This window comes from Aptenodytes patagonicus, chromosome 2 (assembly GCF_965638725.1).
Source record: "Aptenodytes patagonicus chromosome 2, bAptPat1.pri.cur, whole genome shotgun sequence".
Classification (NCBI taxonomy): domain Eukaryota; kingdom Metazoa; phylum Chordata; class Aves; order Sphenisciformes; family Spheniscidae; genus Aptenodytes; species Aptenodytes patagonicus.
The window spans coordinates 69,761,915-69,780,901 of NC_134950.1; the positions used below are offsets into that span (position 1 = coordinate 69,761,915).

General features: G+C 39.7%; 1 protein-coding gene across 2 annotated transcripts in view; it reads right to left on the reverse strand.

Annotated features, from left to right (window-relative positions):
* The window catches only part of GABBR2 (gamma-aminobutyric acid type B receptor subunit 2), a 510,446-nt gene that overhangs the window by 244,396 nt on the left and 247,063 nt on the right, over positions 1-18,987 (reverse strand). For both annotated transcript variants that reach the window (XM_076330187.1, XM_076330188.1), the window contains exons 6-7: positions 18,722-18,913; positions 17,372-17,608 (exon numbers count right to left, since the gene is read on the reverse strand). In XM_076330187.1, the coding sequence (XP_076186302.1) occupies positions 17,372-17,608; positions 18,722-18,913 (429 nt within the window). The remainder of the gene's footprint in view (positions 1-17,371; positions 17,609-18,721; positions 18,914-18,987) is intronic.

Consider the following 18,987-nt stretch of genomic DNA (forward strand, 5'->3'; position numbering starts at 1 on the left):
CTGGATACCTCTCTCCATGGTGGCCCACTTGCCTGGGTGACATACATCATCTTCCTTGAAGGGATACCTTTCCTTCACGTTTGACAGGAGTCGCCTCCAAAGGTTGAGGACTCCTGTCCCTTTTCCAATCGCTTTGTCAATGCCCCCTTCCCTGGAAAGGGATCCCAGCTGGTTGGCTTCTTTACCTTCTAATTCCAGGCTACTGGCCCCATTATCCCAACATTGGAGCAGCCAGGTGACAATATGCTCGCCTGGACGACGGCTGAAATCTTTTCGTATATCTCGCAGCTCACTCAGGGATAGAGATCAGGTGGTTACTGCCTCATTTATGAGTTCTTCCTCTTCTTCCTCCCTGGGCAGCGGCCAGCTCTCCTCCTGTTCTCATGATGGCCCTTCTCCAGGGTAGTCTGCCTCATACACTTCTTCCTCTGGCTCCCTTTTAGAAGAAGCTTCTTCCTCCCTTACTAAACGAGCCGACTTCCGCTTCCAAAATTTATTCTTGTGTACAGGGGCGACTGATACCAGCACGGGTTGGTTCTTTGGTTCAGCCGCAGGGCCTGTCACCGGGGTCGGAGTGGCCGCAGGGCCTGTCGCCAGGGTCGGAGTGGCCACAGGGCCTGTTGCTGGGGTCGGAGTGGCCACAGGGCCCATCGTTTTATCATCAGATCCAGAGACCTTCTCTTCCCCTTGCGGGTACCGAATAGTGTTGAACAGGACTCGGTAGGCATGGGCCAGGCCCCAGCACGTTGCAGTGATCTGTGTCTCTCTGGAGTTGCCAGGGTGACAGCATACTTTGTCCAAATGTTCTATTAACTTTTCAGGATTCTGCACTTGCTTGGGGTGAAGTTCCAAAACACTGGGGGTGCCCACTGGCCTAGGTACTTGCCCATCCTATCCCACACACCCTGCCACTCATAACTATTTGGCTTTGGGGCAGATCTCTGGATGATATTCTTAAATTGCTTATTAACCTTAGACAAAACCAAAACAATATTCCCAAGAGATACCAGTAGAAGTATCTTAACTACCCAAGGATGTTCAAGATACTGAAAAGTTACTGTAATGAAGGAGGAAACATCATAGAAGAAGGTAGCGACGCTGCCATTCTGTATTTCCTCCATAAAAAACCTCTCAGAGGGAGGACTGTAGTTGCTAATTGTCTCCACAAAGTGGTACCTAAAGTACAGTAATGGCTTCAGTACAAAGCTCAAATACCAGATTAAGCTCAAGGCCAGTGTTTTAATAACAAACCTCCCAGGCAAAACATCACTAATCACTGCAGACCACAGCAAACTGCAAAAACCAACACTAATCTTTAACATGTACGGCAAAAAAAAGAGCATGATGCAGATCAAATAAACTAATATCGAGAACAGATGAATCAATATTGTGACCCGCAACTGTTAACAGATACAAATTCCTTAATGCACTCTGGTTAATCTGTTGTTATCTCAAACCCTTCGTGCCCCATGTTGGGTGCCAAAAAGGACTGTCATGGTTTAACCTCAGCCAGCAACTGAGCACCACACAGCCACTTGCTCTCTTTCCCTCCCACCCCCAGTGGGATGGGAGAGAGAATCGGAAGAGTAAAAGTGAGAAAACTCAGGGGTTGAGATAAAAACAGTTTAATAATTGAAATAAAATAATAATAACAACAACAACAACAACAACAACAACAATAATAAAAGAATATACAAAGCAAGTGATGCACAGTGCAATTGCTCACCACCCGCCGACCGATGCCCAGCCAGTCCCCGAGCAGCGGCCCCCCCAGCCAGCTTTCCCCAGTTTATATACTGAGCATGATGTCACATGGTATGGAATGTCCCTGGGGCCAGTTTGGGTCAGCTGTCCTGGCTGTGCCCCCTCCCAGCTTCTCGTGCACCTCCAGCCTTCTCAGTCGGTAGAGCATGGGGAGCTGAAAAGTCCTTGACTAGTGTAAGCACTACCTAGCAACAACTAAAACATCGGTGTGTTATCAACATTGTTCTCACCCTAAATCCAAAACACAGCACTGTACCAGCTACTAGGAAGAAAATTAACTCTATCCCAGCCGAAACCAGGACAGCAGAACAAGAGTCTCCAGGCTACAGAATTTTACCTCTGTCTCACAGAATTCACATTCAGCTGAAACATGCACTTCTGATCACTGTAACTTCTTCTCCACTTTGTAACTCCTGAGGAACATTTTAACTGAAGTAGCTCAATATTGGACCAGGCTGCCCAGGGAAGTGGTTGAGTCACCATCCCTGGACATATTTAAAAGACGTGTAGATGAGGCGCTTAGGGACATGGTTTAGTGGGCATGGTGGTGTTGGGTTGACGGTTGGACTCGATGATCTTAGAGGTCTCTTCCAACCTTAATGATTCTATGATTCTAATATGAACATGCCGAGGCTGTAGCCCCACAGTCACCAGGCAGATGCAGCACCATGACCATACTGCATCAGAAAGCAAGTTGAGCAGTGGCATGGAGGACTAGAAAGCCAAGTGAGGCAAGACCTTCAGTTACTGAGATTCCACAAATGACTCAACAAGCTATTCCCTCCTAGAGGCATTGCGTGGAGCAGGACCCTGTCTTTCACCGACGGTGACTGAGGGAGGGAAGGAAAATTGCCAGGCTTTCTGCTGCTCTCTCTCACTCCTGGGACAATATTCTTTGCAGTCTCTAGCTGTGTTTTTTAGCTCTGTATATTTTGCAGCACTCATAATGATGACGGCTTATGCACAACATCATTCTAATTACATGATCATACACAACTGAAGCACTGTCTAATTCAGCAGCTAGAATGAATGAGGCAGAATTGAAATTGCACAGGCAGAAGAATTTCACCAGCAGTTTTTGGGGCACAATTTACAAGGTATAAGAGGGATAGAATTTACAAGGTATAAAATAAACTATAACTGTCTTTTTCAAAGTTTCCCAATTAAAGGGTTGGCCCCTATATAGCTAATTAATGCCTACTGATAATAGATTTGACAAAAAAACGTATGTCAATCCATCATAGATGGAAAAACACTATAGTTTTTGCTGATTTTGAAATACAGTATATGGCCAATTCTTTCCTCAAATCATTGTCTACAATCTCTTGATTTGTGTTGATTTATTCTGGAAAATTCTTCAGTTTGTCAGTATTACAGTGACAATCAAGAATTTTACATGTCACCACGCAGCGTGGAGAGTGTTCTCTGTAGTGACGAGGAAACGTCAGCCCTGGACAGCTTTATTTACATGATCTGAGATATTGTTTAACCATAAGTTCACTCTTTGGATTTAAGTTATGTTGTTTTGGTTAGAGCTGGGTTGTTTTCATCTAAATTACCTGTTACTACACCTACTGATACTACATGAGTGGCATGACACAGAAACTGTGCAGGTTATTCTCAGGGTGAAGGATCACTCAACCAAAAAGGCTTGATTACACATAAGCGAGAGAGCTGGGTACAGCTTTGCTTATCTTAGTCGCATACACAAGCTTTAACGTTGTCAAAGCACTCCAACAAGTTCTCAGATGAGAGGCAGAAAGACTTGTTAGGAGTAACAATAAGGTTTCACGAAGCTTTGGCTAGATGATGGAGGCTGGATATATAGATATAGATATACAGATATATAGATACTCTTAAAAGTATCAACAACACAGAGATATGTGAACTTCTCTTTAGACCATGCTCTAAAAGAATAATCTGATTCCTGACAGTGGTTAGTGGGCATGGTTATAATTTTGGTGTGTTTGAGGTCATTAAAAAATTGCAGAACTGGGAAAATTATTGTCACACACATTCAACAAGTGAAGCATGATGGGTCCTAGATTTTACTAAAACTGTTTATAATAAAATGAGAGAACAGCCTGCTTCCTGTCCAGTGTTTTGGGTTCATACGCTGACAACCTCAGCTGTCATTGCGGACCAGATACAAAGTGAGTGATCATGCAGAAGGCAGAATCCTGCAATTATTTTTCTAAAACTTATAGAACAGAAATATTCACAAATTGTTCAAATGAGGGGGTTGGGGGGGGGGGGGGGGAAGGCAGCCTACTTTAGTTTGCATATTGCTGCCTTTGGCCGCTGCCTGTTTTACCATGGCAGCTCTGAAGCTGGGACTCAGCACAAGTAGAGCATGCTGTCCTAGACCGAAGGGGCTCCAGCAAGAGCCTTGCTGCACTTTCTGCCTCCTCATCTTCCATGAGTTTCTTCATGTGAAGAAGTCCAAGAGGGAAGTCCTACCATACCATATACTCTACTGAAGTGCAAAATCTTTGCTGTGCTATGAAATCTTAGAAAAAAACACTATCTTAACATTGCTCTAACAGAGGCCAGATATTTCGAAAACCATCCTCATCACCAGCAACTGTTGAGGCAACAACCTGCTATGAGAAGATGGTGGGGAGAGGAGCAGAAGGTAACAAATACAGAAGTCCTAAAAGCCAGTTCCAAAAATACTAGAAAACTATTTGAAAATGTACTGTGCATTTGCCTACAATAAATGCCATTATAATACTTTAATTTTCCCGTGTTTCACTAAAATGCTTGCAGGCTCCAAGAATCCTATTTGCAACTGGAGCACCTCTCCAAGGAAGAAAACTAGTTCATCATAGAAATCATGACTGCCAGAAAAGAGGAGCAGTGATGTATGAAAATATAATCCATTGAACATCAGACCTGACAACCTCAGAGCATCTCCAGGCTAAGTCAGCTAATAACACCATTTTTAACATTACAGGTGGATTCACACTTGGTGAAATGTTATATTCAAGTTAAGGAGTATTTTTGCCTTGAGCTGTCATAAAGATTAACAACAGCAGAAAGTATGTTAATTGGTGAAGCCAAAATCTCAGAAGTACTGCAGTATGAACAGAGAATTAAAATGCAGGTTTGAATGTTTAATTTTTTTTGCTGGCCAGAAAGTAAAAATATCACATTGCAAAATATTCCCCAAGGGACAACTTTGCTCTTGGGTGCACACAAAAATTCCCATCAGGCTAAATTCTAACTCCTGTAACATCAATGTGGGTCACTTTCACTGAAGAAAAAAAAAGAGTCCTTTTAAAAGCTTTTTTAAATTGCCCGCTGATGGGGTAACCTAGATGAAAACAGAACATAAATTAAAGTTTGCCATGCAACTATTCAGCAATGGAGAGAAGTATTCTAATTACAGATCTTTGTAAATGTGACACAAAAATTATCAGAAAAAAATGCATTTTTTAAATTCCTCTTCTTAAAGCATCCAAATCAGTGGTGTAAAGGATAAAAATAAGTAGCTTAGAACTAATGTTATACTTCATAATTTATTTCCTAAATGAACCTGCTGTAAGATTTTGGCATATTTAGAAAGATATTTATTATTTATGTGCTTTAATCACTCTCTAAACTCTCAATACTTAATATAAAGCAAAACAGATGTTGAGAAGATTTTAGAGTAGTATGAAAACAGCTCTTCAAAGAACAATAGAAAACATATTCGTAAGATTTTCACAAAGTGGTTTATGAATAGTCTTCCTATTGCTTCAACCTTCATAATATTATCTGTACCCTCTCTGAGATTTCTCCTTTATCTTTTTTCCATATTACTATTTCATATTCCCAAGTATCTGATACCCAGTTAAGAATTACACTGTTGTGCCAAAAAATATATATATAATGAGCACAACCGATCACTAAAATATTCAGCATTTCTTTGATTTGCATGATCTGCATTAGAAGTTGCAGCCTTTTATAGGCATCAGTAGATGTTACTTTTTAAATTGCTATACTCCACTATGTTATTTCAATTGCTCACAGTTATTTGACATGAGTCATGAAATTCCACACAGTATATTAGATAGAGGCATTCTCCAAATGTGCTTGAACAAGCTCTTGTGTCTAATCATTCATTACTAACTTACAGCACTACAACTGATCAGCACTCTTAAAATATATTCATTAATTCTAGAAAGCATTTCAGAAGAATTTTTGTCTAAATTTTCTGTGAGCAAAAAGGATTTTAGAATAACATTTTGAGTTATATTCACAAATTATTTATTAAAGCAGTTTGCTAGGTAAGGACTTCCCCCTGCTCATGATGAAGTTAAAAGAGATTTTCCACTGATTGAAACAGGAACAGGATCAAACCAGTAAAATCTTACTATACTTTGCCTGTACAGTGAAATAATAATAAAATGCAATGTCTAATAAGAGAGAACAATAATACTAAAATTTTGCATCTTTATGGCATTTATTGTCCCAGAAGAGTCCCAGTGTAAAGCTAGTAAATAATAACTTCCTTATCCTTCTGAAATCTCAGTGAGAGTTTTAGGTACACAGGGCGGAATTACCAGAGCTGGAACGATCCCAAGGCAGCAAGGCTAACATCTGTTCCCGTGGAAAATAAAACAAGAACTATAATACCCTCCAGCACTCAGGAGTTCAGTTTTATACCATTTCTAAAATATGTTATCTCTAAAATCATAATGTTTTTTAACTCTAGAGTCATGACTGAAAGGCATTCACATCTCAAACTTTAGTTAACTCAGGTACTTCTGCAGTGCTCTCTTCCAGGAGGGAAGGGAGATAAATCAGAGGCAGCTCTGAAGAAAGAGTTTGCAGACTGAGGCTGATGTAGAATACCTAATCTTGCTGCCCCAACCACTGTGCATACCGAGAGCTTATGCTGCAACTGAAGGCCGTACTATGTTTGGTGAATTTCATCCCCAAGCCACTGGGCAGCTGAGGGCTTGGAAGCATCCACGGAAGATGTCTTTGCTTGTCATTTCAATTGGAGATATAGCAGATAGAAGCAGTAGCATCCCTAAATTTGGCATACCTCTTTTTTTCTACTCTTACCAACACAAATTCAGGAATAACTATACCACTGAAAAATACTGTTACTCTGGAAGGTCTGTAATTCATAGATTTTTGCCTATATATCATTGCATCATCTGCAAAAACTCACCTGGAAGCATGGTTCAGCTGTGCCTGTGCCAGCCTGTACATATTTGATTCATACACCATCTGCCAGGTAACCATAAAAGAGCCTAGCTGGCTCTTCAGGACCATCATGCTTCATCTAGTGAACACTTAAATGGCCCATCTAGTAAACACATGGCCCATAGGTATATGTCTATATCTGGACATATTTCTATGGAATGAATATAATCTGTTAGTGATCTGCTCTTCAACAAGGACAGTAAAATTAGTTTTAAGAAAAGCCCAGTCAGGTGGGAAGATGTTCATTAAACTCTACGCATTATTAAACAAATCGGAACAAGAACAAGAGGCACTGGAGACTGGAAACTCAGAACTGCTCAGTGATGCAGATTATATGAAAGCCTTCCAGGAAATCTTTTCCTTTCCCAGTATTTTCTCCTAAATACACCTTTTCCTGCAGTCTTCCTTTCCAGACTCATTGTTAATAAAAAAGGGGGGGTGGTAGGGACATAGCTATGGATTGAAATCCTCTCTCAGGGCCTCCACATCCAGACCCTGCTGACTCTTCCTCTGTCCCCTCTGCACTCAAGACATCTCTCTCTTGGGGAAGGAGCAGTCTTCCTTTACAGGCAATAATACTTGAAAGAGACTTGAAAAAATTTTAACCTGTGCTATGTAGTAATAGCATTCAAGACAGTTGTTTGCTAGGCTACTGTATTAATTGACACATTATGTGCTACCACAGCTACCAAGAACTGCATCAGGTCCCAGGACAATTAAAACACCTGAGACTTTCCCTTCTCCATCACGCTCCACTTTCCTTCTGCACCTCCCTTGATAGCAATGTTCTAGTCCTTCCCTGGGAGGTTACAGCTGCAGTTTCAGTGAAAGAAATGGCTAAATTTCACAAACAGAAAATTAGAAAATTGCAACATTGTGAACACCACACACCTTGCACCACATTTTCCATTTTGGATTATAATTGCAGGAGAGACTCTGTCAAAACAGTTCTTATAGCATATATTGCGAATCTTTAACTCTTTTCCACAGGCTTGTATATGGAGAACAGAGACATGTTGTGCATATTCTCTTGCTGATATGGGATCACCACCAGAGATCCATGCTGATGCGTCATCTCTGACACAGATGATGTGTCATCTGCCTTTGATCATAACATACCGACATGGTTTGAAGCCACGGTATAGGTGGATGGAGCTACTCCACGTTTTCTATTATTTTTCAGAGATGATATTTCATTGATACACTTACTGCAAGAGGGTCACTTCTCCATAAGTGGCTGTAAGATTTTATCCTATCACCCTTTTTCAAAAGGCATATGAAAAACATTTCCTATCTCTTGTCAAAAAGAACTTGGTGAAGCGAGGCACAGGGCTTTACCGCAATGAAAGAAGGTACATAACATTCTTCCTTCTTTTTCTACTACATGCTGGGGGGGTGGCAAAGGAACACCTTACCTACCTAGTACTTCTGCCTGAATAGAACACAAAAGGCCATCTAACCATCAGGAAAAACAATCTCCTACTTATGCAAGAGATACCAGAACCCATAGTTCCTATGTTGCTTGTCCAGCATGATTAGGCTGTCCCCTCTTCTAGTACCTTTTTTTTTTTTTAAATGGCCCTCTGTACCAACCTCGGATAAAACCAACTGGCAGAGGAAGAAACTATTTTGAAAACTCTCTTTAAAACCACTGATACCCTCTCCCAGCTTAACTGCTGATATGGAGCAGGACAGAGCTTCCAAATTTGGTAAATTTTATTTTTTCTTTAGTCTTTCATCATTCAACTTCAAAGAATACAGAAAGGAAAAACAGAAGAAGAGAAAACAAATCTAAAACAAATAAAACAAAGGTGGATTGGAAGCAGGCAGCTACAAAACAAAGCATACACCAGAAAAAACAGGGCGGTGGAACTACTGAAATGTGCTTTGTTTCTTCAGAAGCTTGAAGGAGAACTATCCTGTGAAGCACAAACCTGTACCACCACTTAGCCAACGCAATCACCTTCACTAGAGCTTTGTTTCTTTATTGTTTGTAGGGACTTCCACTCTTTGTACCCAGAGTAGCAACAAAGCAGCTTCTAGGGCATATTCTGTATTATGTTAAACACTGTCTAGATACAGACAAAATTCAATATAGAGCAGAGGAAGCTAAGAGATGTTAGCCAGATCTTAGAAAATGTTTCACTAGCTTTTCTGTAAATGTATGTTGTTCATTTATTTTCATCAAACATCCACCTATTAGAATGACAGATGCAGTAATAAGTGTTCTACAACTTTAGACTAAAGCCTTTGTTATTTGCCACCTACTATGCCTATTAAATCGTCAGCTGCTGATTAGCCTGAGGGCTAATCTTGAAATGTCACAGTTAATCTCAGTTCTCACTTTAAAAACTTAGGATTTCCTTCTGTATGTAGTTTTACATTGTTGGCAGATGAGAACATTTGCACTGAATTTTCCTAATGAGCAAACCTTATTTATGACCCTGTGCAAACTTGCTGATGGCTTACTTCAGCATCGCTCTATTTTGAGGAGTCTCCGAAATGAATTGGCCACATAGCAAATTATTTCACCAACCCACCGTACCACTCTCAGTTGCTCATCTGTGTTGGATAAAATGCACTGGAAGTCAGGAGGAAGTAAGGAAGTAAGAGATTCACCACGTTTATCTCCACTGGGGGAAGCTCAGATTCAAGGTTTAGGAAAACCAGAGATGTAGGAGGTCTTGCACACAGCCAGACCCAAGTATTTTTCTTTCTTGTGCTACACAAGAAACCCTGTAACAGGAAGCAAGTTCTGAAAAATCAAAAGGAAACACAAGGCATTAAGTTCAGAGTAGTTCACATTCATAACCCATGGGGATAAGTGTGGAAAAAAATGAGATCTGTCAACAGTCAGGTGGGGTTGTGAGCACATGCATGTGTGTGCATACGTATATACATATATATAGTTCCCTGACTATGCATTTTGCTAGCTTATTGAACTCCCTCAAATCAACCAATTATAGATAATGGCCAAAAGCAAATTTTCAAAAGTTCAAAATTAAGACCAAGCCAAATTCAATGGAACATTCAAAAGCATTTCTCAGGAACAGAAATCTTTATAGCGTTAGGTATTCCACTGCACACTAAACCTCTGCCCCTCCACCCCCCTTTATAAAATTAAATGTGCTTTTAAAGCACTATTCTAGATTAACAATAAGCTACTTTATTAAAATTTCTGCCCTGCCCCCAATACTTTTACTATCTGCCCTACCTCAGCCATGCTAACAAAGAAAAATTCACTCCAGGTATAAATAGCTCTTGAGGCTTAATTCAGAACTGTTCATGCAAAATTAACCTCACTGATCAATGCCATGACAGAAATGTTTGTTAGACCCACATGGTAAGCGTAAGTTCACTCTGCTGAAGTCCACACTAATTCCATCTGATTCTCTGCCAAAGACCGACATATTCCTTAATTTAACAGTTTTAGGGTATGTTATTTTTCCAGGATGACATGAAATAAATACTTTCTCCCCGTTCCTATTCTGATGCTAACACCTCCTGTTTCTGAGATTCCTGTACAGCACAGTGGATACTGAAGCCTGGAAAGTGGAGGCAAGCTGCTAAAATCAATCTTCAGAAATAATCAGCATCAAAATACAAAATGAACTTCATATCAATAAGCATTTTTCCAGTTATGAAACATGACTGGATCCACTCAAATGCAGGATGCCAGGGACAGATATGAAAGCTATTTCATGGCTGTGGTTTCAATTGTGCAGCAGGTACTGTGATGGAATTTTATCCTACTGTGCTAGAGTCTCTGCCTGACATAAAAGGAAAGACAACACCGTATTTAATTTTCTCTCTCCTCCACTGTAATTCTTTTTCCATTACACACAAATAATAGAAGGCCATAAGGATGAGAAATAAATTAACAATTCTGAAGCCTGATTTATAATTACAGATAATAGCAATAAACTCAAGCAGCAGAATACCCTACTGCAACAGTTACAGGACTTCAGGCATAAACCAGGGAGAATGGTAACATTAATGACATCACAACAGAACTTAATCTGGCTACTGCCGTAAAAGACAATAAAAAATGTTTCTATAAATATGTTAGCAACAAAAGGAGGGCTAAAGAGAATCTCCATCCTTTATTGGATGTGGGGGGAAACACAGTGACAAAGGATGAGGAAAAGGCTGAGGTACTTAATGCCTTCTTTGCCTCAGGCTTTAATAGTAAGACCAGTTCTTCTCTGGGTACCCAGCCCCCTGAGGTGGAAGACAGGGACAGGGAGCAGAATGAAGCCCCCATAATCCAAGAGAAAATGGTTAGCGACCTGCTACACCACTTAGACACACACAAGTCTATGGGGCCGGATAGGATCCACCCAAGGGTACTGAGGGAGCTGGCAGAAATGCTCACCAAGCCACTTTCCATCATTTATGAGCAGTCCTGGCTAACCGGGGAGGTCCCAGTTGACTGGAAGTTAGCAAATGTGATGCCCATCTACAGGAAGGGCTGGAAGGAGGATCCGGGGAATGACAGGCCTGTCAGTCTGACCTCGGTGCCAGGGAAGGTTATGGAGCAGATCATCTTCAGTGCCATCACATGGCACGTACAGGACAACCAGGTGATCAGGCCCAGTCAGCATGGGTTTATGAAAGGCAGGTCCTGCTTGACCAACCTGATCTCCTTCTATGACAAGGTGACCTGCCTAGTGGATGAGGGAAAGGCTGTGGATGTTGTCTACCTGGACTTTAGTAAAGCTTTTGACACCATTTCCCACAGCATTCTCCTGGAGAAACTGGCTGCTCATGGCTTGGATGGGTGTATGCTTCGCCAGGTAAAAAACTGGCTGGATGGCCAAGCCCAAAGAGTGGGGGTGAAGGGAGTTAAATCCAGTTGGCAGCTGGTCACTGAGCCGGTTCCCCAGGGCTCAGTATTGGCCTGGGGAGTATTCTCTTTAATATCTTTACCAATGATCTGGATGAGGGGATCGAATGCACCCTCAGTAAGTTTGCAGACGACACCAAGTTGGGCGGGAGTGTTGATCAGCTCAAGGGTAGGAAGGCTCTGCAGAGGGACCTGGACAGGCTGGATCAATGGGCTGAGGTCAACTGTATGAGGTTCAACAAGGCCAAGTGCTGGGTCCTGCACTTGGGTCACAACAACCCCATGCAGCGCTACAGGCTTGGGGAAGAGTGGCTGGAAAGCTGCCTGTCGGAAAAGGACCTGGGGGTGTTGGTTGACAGGCGGCTGAACATGAGCTGGCAGTGTGCCCAGGTGGCCAAGAAGGCCAACGGCATCCTGGCCTGTATCAGAAATAGTGTGGCCAGCAGGAGTAGATTGTCCCCCTGTACTCGGCACTGGTGAGGCTGCACCTAAAATACCATGTTCAGTTTTGGGCCCCTCACTCCAAGAAGGACGTTGAGGTGCTGGAGTGTGTCCAGAGAAGGGCAACAAAGCTGGTGAAGGGTCTGGAGAACAAGTCTTCTGAGGAGCAGCTGAGGGAACTGGGACTGTTTAGCCTGGAGAAAAGGAGGCTGAGGGGAGACCTCATCGCTCTCTACAACTACCTGAAAGGAGGTTGTAGTGAGGTGGGTGTTGGTTTCTTCTCGCAAGTAACAAGCGATAGGACGAGAGGAAATGGCCTCAAGTTGCACCAGGGGAGGTTTAGACTGGATATTAGGAGAAATTTCTTCAGGTAAAGGGTTGTCAAGCATTGGAACAGGCTGCCCAGGGAAGTGGTTGAGTCACCATGCCTGGAGGTATTTAAAAGATGTGTAGACGTGGTGTTTAGGGACATGGTTTAGTGCTGGACTTGGCAGTGCTAGGTTAATGGTTGGACTTTATGATCTTAAGGGTCTTTCCCAACCTGAATGATTCTATGATTCTATTCTATGATTCTACATCAGTGACAAAGGTGAAGCAATTAGGAAATTAGAAGAAAGCATTTTTAAAAAGAATGTCATGTTTTGCATAAAAAATAAATTAAAAATTATCTCCAACACTCGTCTTTTTTTTCCCACCACCTGGCTACCCCATGGAACCAATACAAACTTTTACCATACTGAGAAGAAATGTTGTATTTAATATCCTTCCAAGTATAACCAACATTTTTTTGCTAACAAATATAAACATTGCTGTAGTTGTGAGGTACTATGTAACCATCCATAGTCTTTACAAAGAGAAAAAAAAAAAGAAAAAAATGACTAAAATAAAATTCTTCTATTTTCTAGATAGATTTTGATTCAGTATGCACTAAATACGACTTGGCATCCTGAGAAGACAGCACTAATTCTTCACTAATTATCAAGCCTACAAGTTATACTATGGTTGTATTACACAAAATAAAGTCAGACTTTTCTTCTTTTTTTTTTTATCCTTTATGCAAACAATCTTGCTTCAGGAGAATAATTCTAGCTCTGTGGAAAATTCTCTTCGGCTTTCACACATACATGAAGGGCATGTTATAGTTAGTATGCTATAAACTGCTGTATAATTGAAATGCATATATACAGATATCCCATATATATATTTTGTTTCTCATAATTTCATCACTCTCTCCTGATTCAAAGTAGTAACACTTCAACAGAGACCTCAGTAGATTCTCCAACTCTAAATTACCTCCAGTGGCTCTATCAACTACATAAAGGGACTCCTCAGACATCTATACTGTGTCAAAATAAACTGTGTGAGTACTTATTTTCTTATCTTTCATTTTTTGACACTTAGATTATCAGAAAGAAGATGTATGATTTGAGCAGAGGGATATATTTAGCAAGGAAACAGGCATCTGGCAGTTTATAAACCATTAAGGTGGCAGGGTTGCATTCAGTTTACAAAACTGGCTTTATCTGGATTGAGAAAAGTGGAAAAAATTGTCCAAAATCCTTTAAGAGATTTTTTTGTTTCAATAACTTTCTCATTAAAAAAAAAAGTAAGTGCTCTGATAAGCAAGGAATTAGAAAAATGTAAACCATGAAAACCAAGCTAGTCCCAAATCAAAAGGACTCCTATCCTGAAAGCTGCAGATGGACAATTCTAACCACACAATGCCTCACTCGATTTAAAAACGGCCAACATCAGGGGATCTGACTGCAGAATTAGGACATTCAGATCAAGAAAACTGTAGGAACATCCCTGCAGGTCTTTTGTTTGTTCGTATTGCATTTGTCATGACAAAGTCCTTTTGTACCTGTAAAACAGTATCCATTTTACCTTAGAAAAAGTGTAGCAGATAAATATATTACTGTTTTCTGATAAAACACCAAATATATGTTTCCATGCTCTATATTCAAAATACATGAGAAAATTCTATGGTAATCAACATGACTATAAGTCAGATAAGCATGAAGAAAAAATAAAAGAAGGAACCACTTTGCTAAGAGAAAAAAAAAATCCAGGAAAAGAGCAGAACCTTCAGGAATGTTTAAGGAATAGCTATAATTTTCTTTCCAATAGATTTCTGACAGTAAAATTAGAATAAGTAACATCTATGTACTGAATTTCTCATGCACAAAAAGAGGATTAGTCCTGTCAAGTCTTTGGGCAATAGCCTAAACTGTTTTCTAAATGTTGTTTCCTAGGAAAAAGAAAAAAAAAAAAAAGGTCAGAAAAACGAACAGAAAACTGAAAGAATGACATTCTGTGTAATCAGGAACTAGCACACTTCACTCCCAGCAAGTCTTTTCAAAATTGTTTAAAAAAATCCACAAAAAACACCACTCAACAGTGATTATATTTTTTGTGGTTTACTATAAATAGTTTCAAACAAAATGAAAATTGGGTAAAGGGATTTATTATTTATGACATGATAATGTTTCTGATATCATATTCACAGAAAGCATAAAGATGCCTGTCCTTAATAGATTTTGCATTTTTAGATTCTTGTCTACAGCTTCTTTCTACCTTCTCCTTTTACCTAATTATTAACAACATATTTTACTATATTATTGGATGAGTTTTTGAATATTGATCAGATTTTCTCCTTCCTTTTATTTCTTCTTTTTTCAGAAACTCATTTTATATTTGGCATAGATAGTCTAGAATAAATGAATGTCCTTTTCCTGTTTAGAATAAGTTTTTAAAAATAAATTGTAAAAATTTTACACTAAAATACTTTTTCTGAAAAAAATCTTAACATGAGATTTGGCACTCCAAGACCTAAAACTTATGTTCCAGTGAAAGTTTTAAATTAGGTCACAAATGACAGCAATTTATTAGACTGAAGAATAAAAAGTTTAAAAATATGTCTGATAAGAATCAATTTGTTCCTTCAACTTTCTGAACATTTCAATGCAAAACTTTTAATATCTACTATAAAACTCTTCTTCTTCACACTGTCTGGAAAAACTTGAGTGTTGTTTGTTCTAATTATATCTTAAGAAAGTGTAGCTGTTATAGATTTTCTTCTCTCCATATCTTTCTAATTAAAATGTTTTTGTGAATATATTATAGGAGCAAGAAGCATGATCCTTGCAAATACCAGATTTGAGCTGTGCATTGTCATGATGACTTGGTAGACCAATCTTAAAGAGAAACATTTTACAAAGGGCCTCAGACAAGCACTAAATGCAGTGAATAATCATACAGTAATTTCTTTAAAAACCATTATACCTGAGGGAATAAAGTAAGTAAACACAGCTGAATATGGTTGGTGAAACTTTGATTCACTCCCTCCCTAAAGGGATGTAGTTCATGTGAGAGGTTTTGCTGGTGTCTCTGAAATGAATAAAAAAGAGCCTTCTTCATCTTAGAGGTTTTGGGGTCGTTTTTTGGGGGGGAGCAGTGAAGGGCAATTAAGCAGTGCTAATGAAATCTATCGATTTTACCATAATCAGCTGTCAGGACTAAACAGCAGGCAAAAAGGCTAAGATGGGGAAAGAAAAAAAAAAAACGAACTACATAGCAATATACAATTTCAACCACATTGAGAGATACTGTACTTGGAATAACTCAGGACAGAGATGTCTGTGTCCCTGCAGAGTCTGTTTCATAGCTGCTACTGACCGAAAGTTTCATCAAAGATCCAGTCCTGCTATGGATGTAATGGGATACCCCATAACTGCACAATTCTTTTACTGAAACCTTCAGTCAAATTCAGTGTAAAAAGAAAGCAAAATTCATATTGTAGAGGCAACTAGATTCTGGTATTGTCTTGCTATATGATTGGTTTTTACTTACAAATCCTAAATTAGTTTCAATAGTACTGTGATACAAAACATAGGCTTCTTCAGCAATTAACAAGGACACCAAAAAGTTGAGCCTGCACTAATTGTTGATGTCTATATGTAGGCGTTTCCTCCTTGAACCAATCTGTGACATGTATGATAACTTTAGTTCTGCTACAGCAACATGTTTTGAGGTTAACTGATATCCAAGACAATTTAAATTAACTTGGGGACAGAATCTGACAAGCTACTGCACAGTGGCAGAAATGTTGCCAACCTTCTGCACGCTCTTGCTGCAAGGAGGTACCTAAAAGCACTCCCTCCGTGCACTGCTGAAATACGCATTTCTTCGACACTCTGATGTCCTTATCTAGCCATGTTGCAGCCCAAGTACACTGCTTAATGAAGTGTGTTCCAGTAGGTTTCTCATTTGTTACCATCGGAAACTGTAAAGACCATTCTCCCCAAAATGGAGTCTGCTCATCTCTATTGGTGAAGGAGTATGGCTCTCCACACTCCTGAACACATATGCACCATTAACTTCTGGTTGACATTGCCTCAAATACAATTAAGTAATTAAGAAATTTTAGGGCCACACTTCTGTCACCCGTTTTACTGTGCTAAAAACTAGAAGCAATGTCAATAAAAAAAAAAAATTACTATGAATTTGCAATGGTGCATTTCAAAACAGAATGAGTTTATTACTATATGTGACCAGTTCTTCTTAAGTCATAGTCAACATGCTTTGTACTTGACTGTGAAAAAATACAAATTATAAATAAATTTAAATGGCAACTGAAGTATGTTGTAAGAATATCTAGGATATGCTAGAATATCTAGCACTGGAGTTGGAGATATTAGTGTACTATGACCTATTATCAAAAATAAATGATGGAGGGAAATAGGACGTATTTTCAGATCACATTCCAGCTACTCCTCAGCTGCTAAAACAGTCACTTAAAAGGTCATGCAGGTTGCCACACTTGTGGTTCCCTTGAGACTACTCTGAGTTGTTAGTTCAGATGACATCCATGCTTAAAAATCTGATAACCGAGGAACTGTACAGTGCCATCACTTGACATCAGAAGACAGGTCATGAGCAAGAGTCTCAAGGAAACAACATTACTTTTTAAGATAAAATAGAACTGTGGAAGTTCTGAAGATATAAGAACTACACAACTATGTTTCTTTTTCAAGAGTATTTGAAATTTAATGCTTGCTTCAGCTACTGACTTAAAACCACAAGCCTCCTCCACCCCACAAGTATCTGGTTGGGACTTACCGTTACTCCAAAAAAGCTGGTTTCATTCATAGCATCCAGAAAAATTTTGCCAAGTTTGTGATTTGTATAGTTAAAATCTTCAATTTTTTGGTGCTGCTTGGTCTCATTGAGATGCTTCATTGCGTGCTGCAGAGTCTTGGCAATCACCCATATTCCATCGTAGGCATAACCATGAAATTTGCTGGATTGTCCATCACCGCGCTTGGCATTGTATTCCTTTTCATATTGCTGTGGAGTCTGCAGAGGAGAAAAACTTCGGGTTTACTTCAATACTTAACATTTTACAGATTTGCGTCTAAACCTGCACCTTGAACCGCAGTCTCCAACTTAGAGACATGCATCACTAATACAGAAAAGACCGCCAAAACAAACACTAAGGAAGAAACACGTGTTGCCTGACTTCCAAGACTGATGGTGAGACTGGGCGGGAGACCTACGGGACAGAGAGACTGAAAAGCAGTTGTTCTGCTTCCCTGTATGAAGGACAACTTGCTTTATTTTGCTTTCATACAAAAGGCTTCAGTTCAACCAAAGCTAGCAGCATACTGGTGAGCCATAATGCTAGAACAGAGAATAAGTCTGTATCCCTGCAAATTAGTGGTCTGATTACTCTTTATAGGATAATGGAAATCAAATAACCTTTACTTGAGCAACTATTTGCTTAATGTGAAATTATTTGAGTGGCAATTTGTCTATGTTTTACAAGTTTACTATGCTCTTTATGGTGTGCTATCTTATGATGAGTTGCCTTTTTGTAAAGTTGCCTTTTGCGCTCACTCAGCAAGGCATGAAAGACACATGAAAAAAGATGAAAAGCGGCAAAATCAGCATGTTTGCTCATTGGCCAGAGTTTGCATGCATTTGTTCTGTGATAAAATGTTATGTACTTTATGGAAATACTACATATTTACATATTTTAAACAAGCCCCGCCCCCTAGTTCTGAGAGGCACAAATCACCAATGAAATTAGCCATTTGCAGGATTAGGGTTAAACAGAAAAGTTTTCTGTTTCTGTGCTTAACTATTTAACCTGACATGACGCAGCATGTGATACTGCAGACTATAATTCAAGCTTTACTGTACATTTAACTGTAATGTTCATACAGGGGGAACAGGAGAGATTTGAGGCAAGGGACTTTACTGTTTCCTTACCCTGTAGGGAACTGGAATTGATTTCTAAATATTTAAAAATGGCAAACCAGTGGAAAGATGAGAATAACCATGATGACTGCCAGCGCTCTTTGCAGAAGAACGTTTTAGCTTCACCTCCCCTCCTCCGTGCTTTGCTGTGTCAAGACATTGGTGAGACAACTGATTGCATAATAAAATAGACGGAGGAAAAGTACTAACCCTTCCTGATATGGTCTTTGTCATTTTTGAACTGAGAGGCTCAAAATCCACTCCAATATAACCTTCCATTGCTGCAAGAAGATTTTTGCTGAGACACTGTGAGGAATTAATCCAGGATTCCCACCAAAGGTTTTCATACCACCCTGGAATAATCCACTGGTACTTGCTGCCGTACATTTCTTCATCATAAGCCTACAAAGAAAGAGAAGTAGAAAAGCTAATAGACATTGTAATAGACATATTGAACATAAAAGTAATTGTTTTCT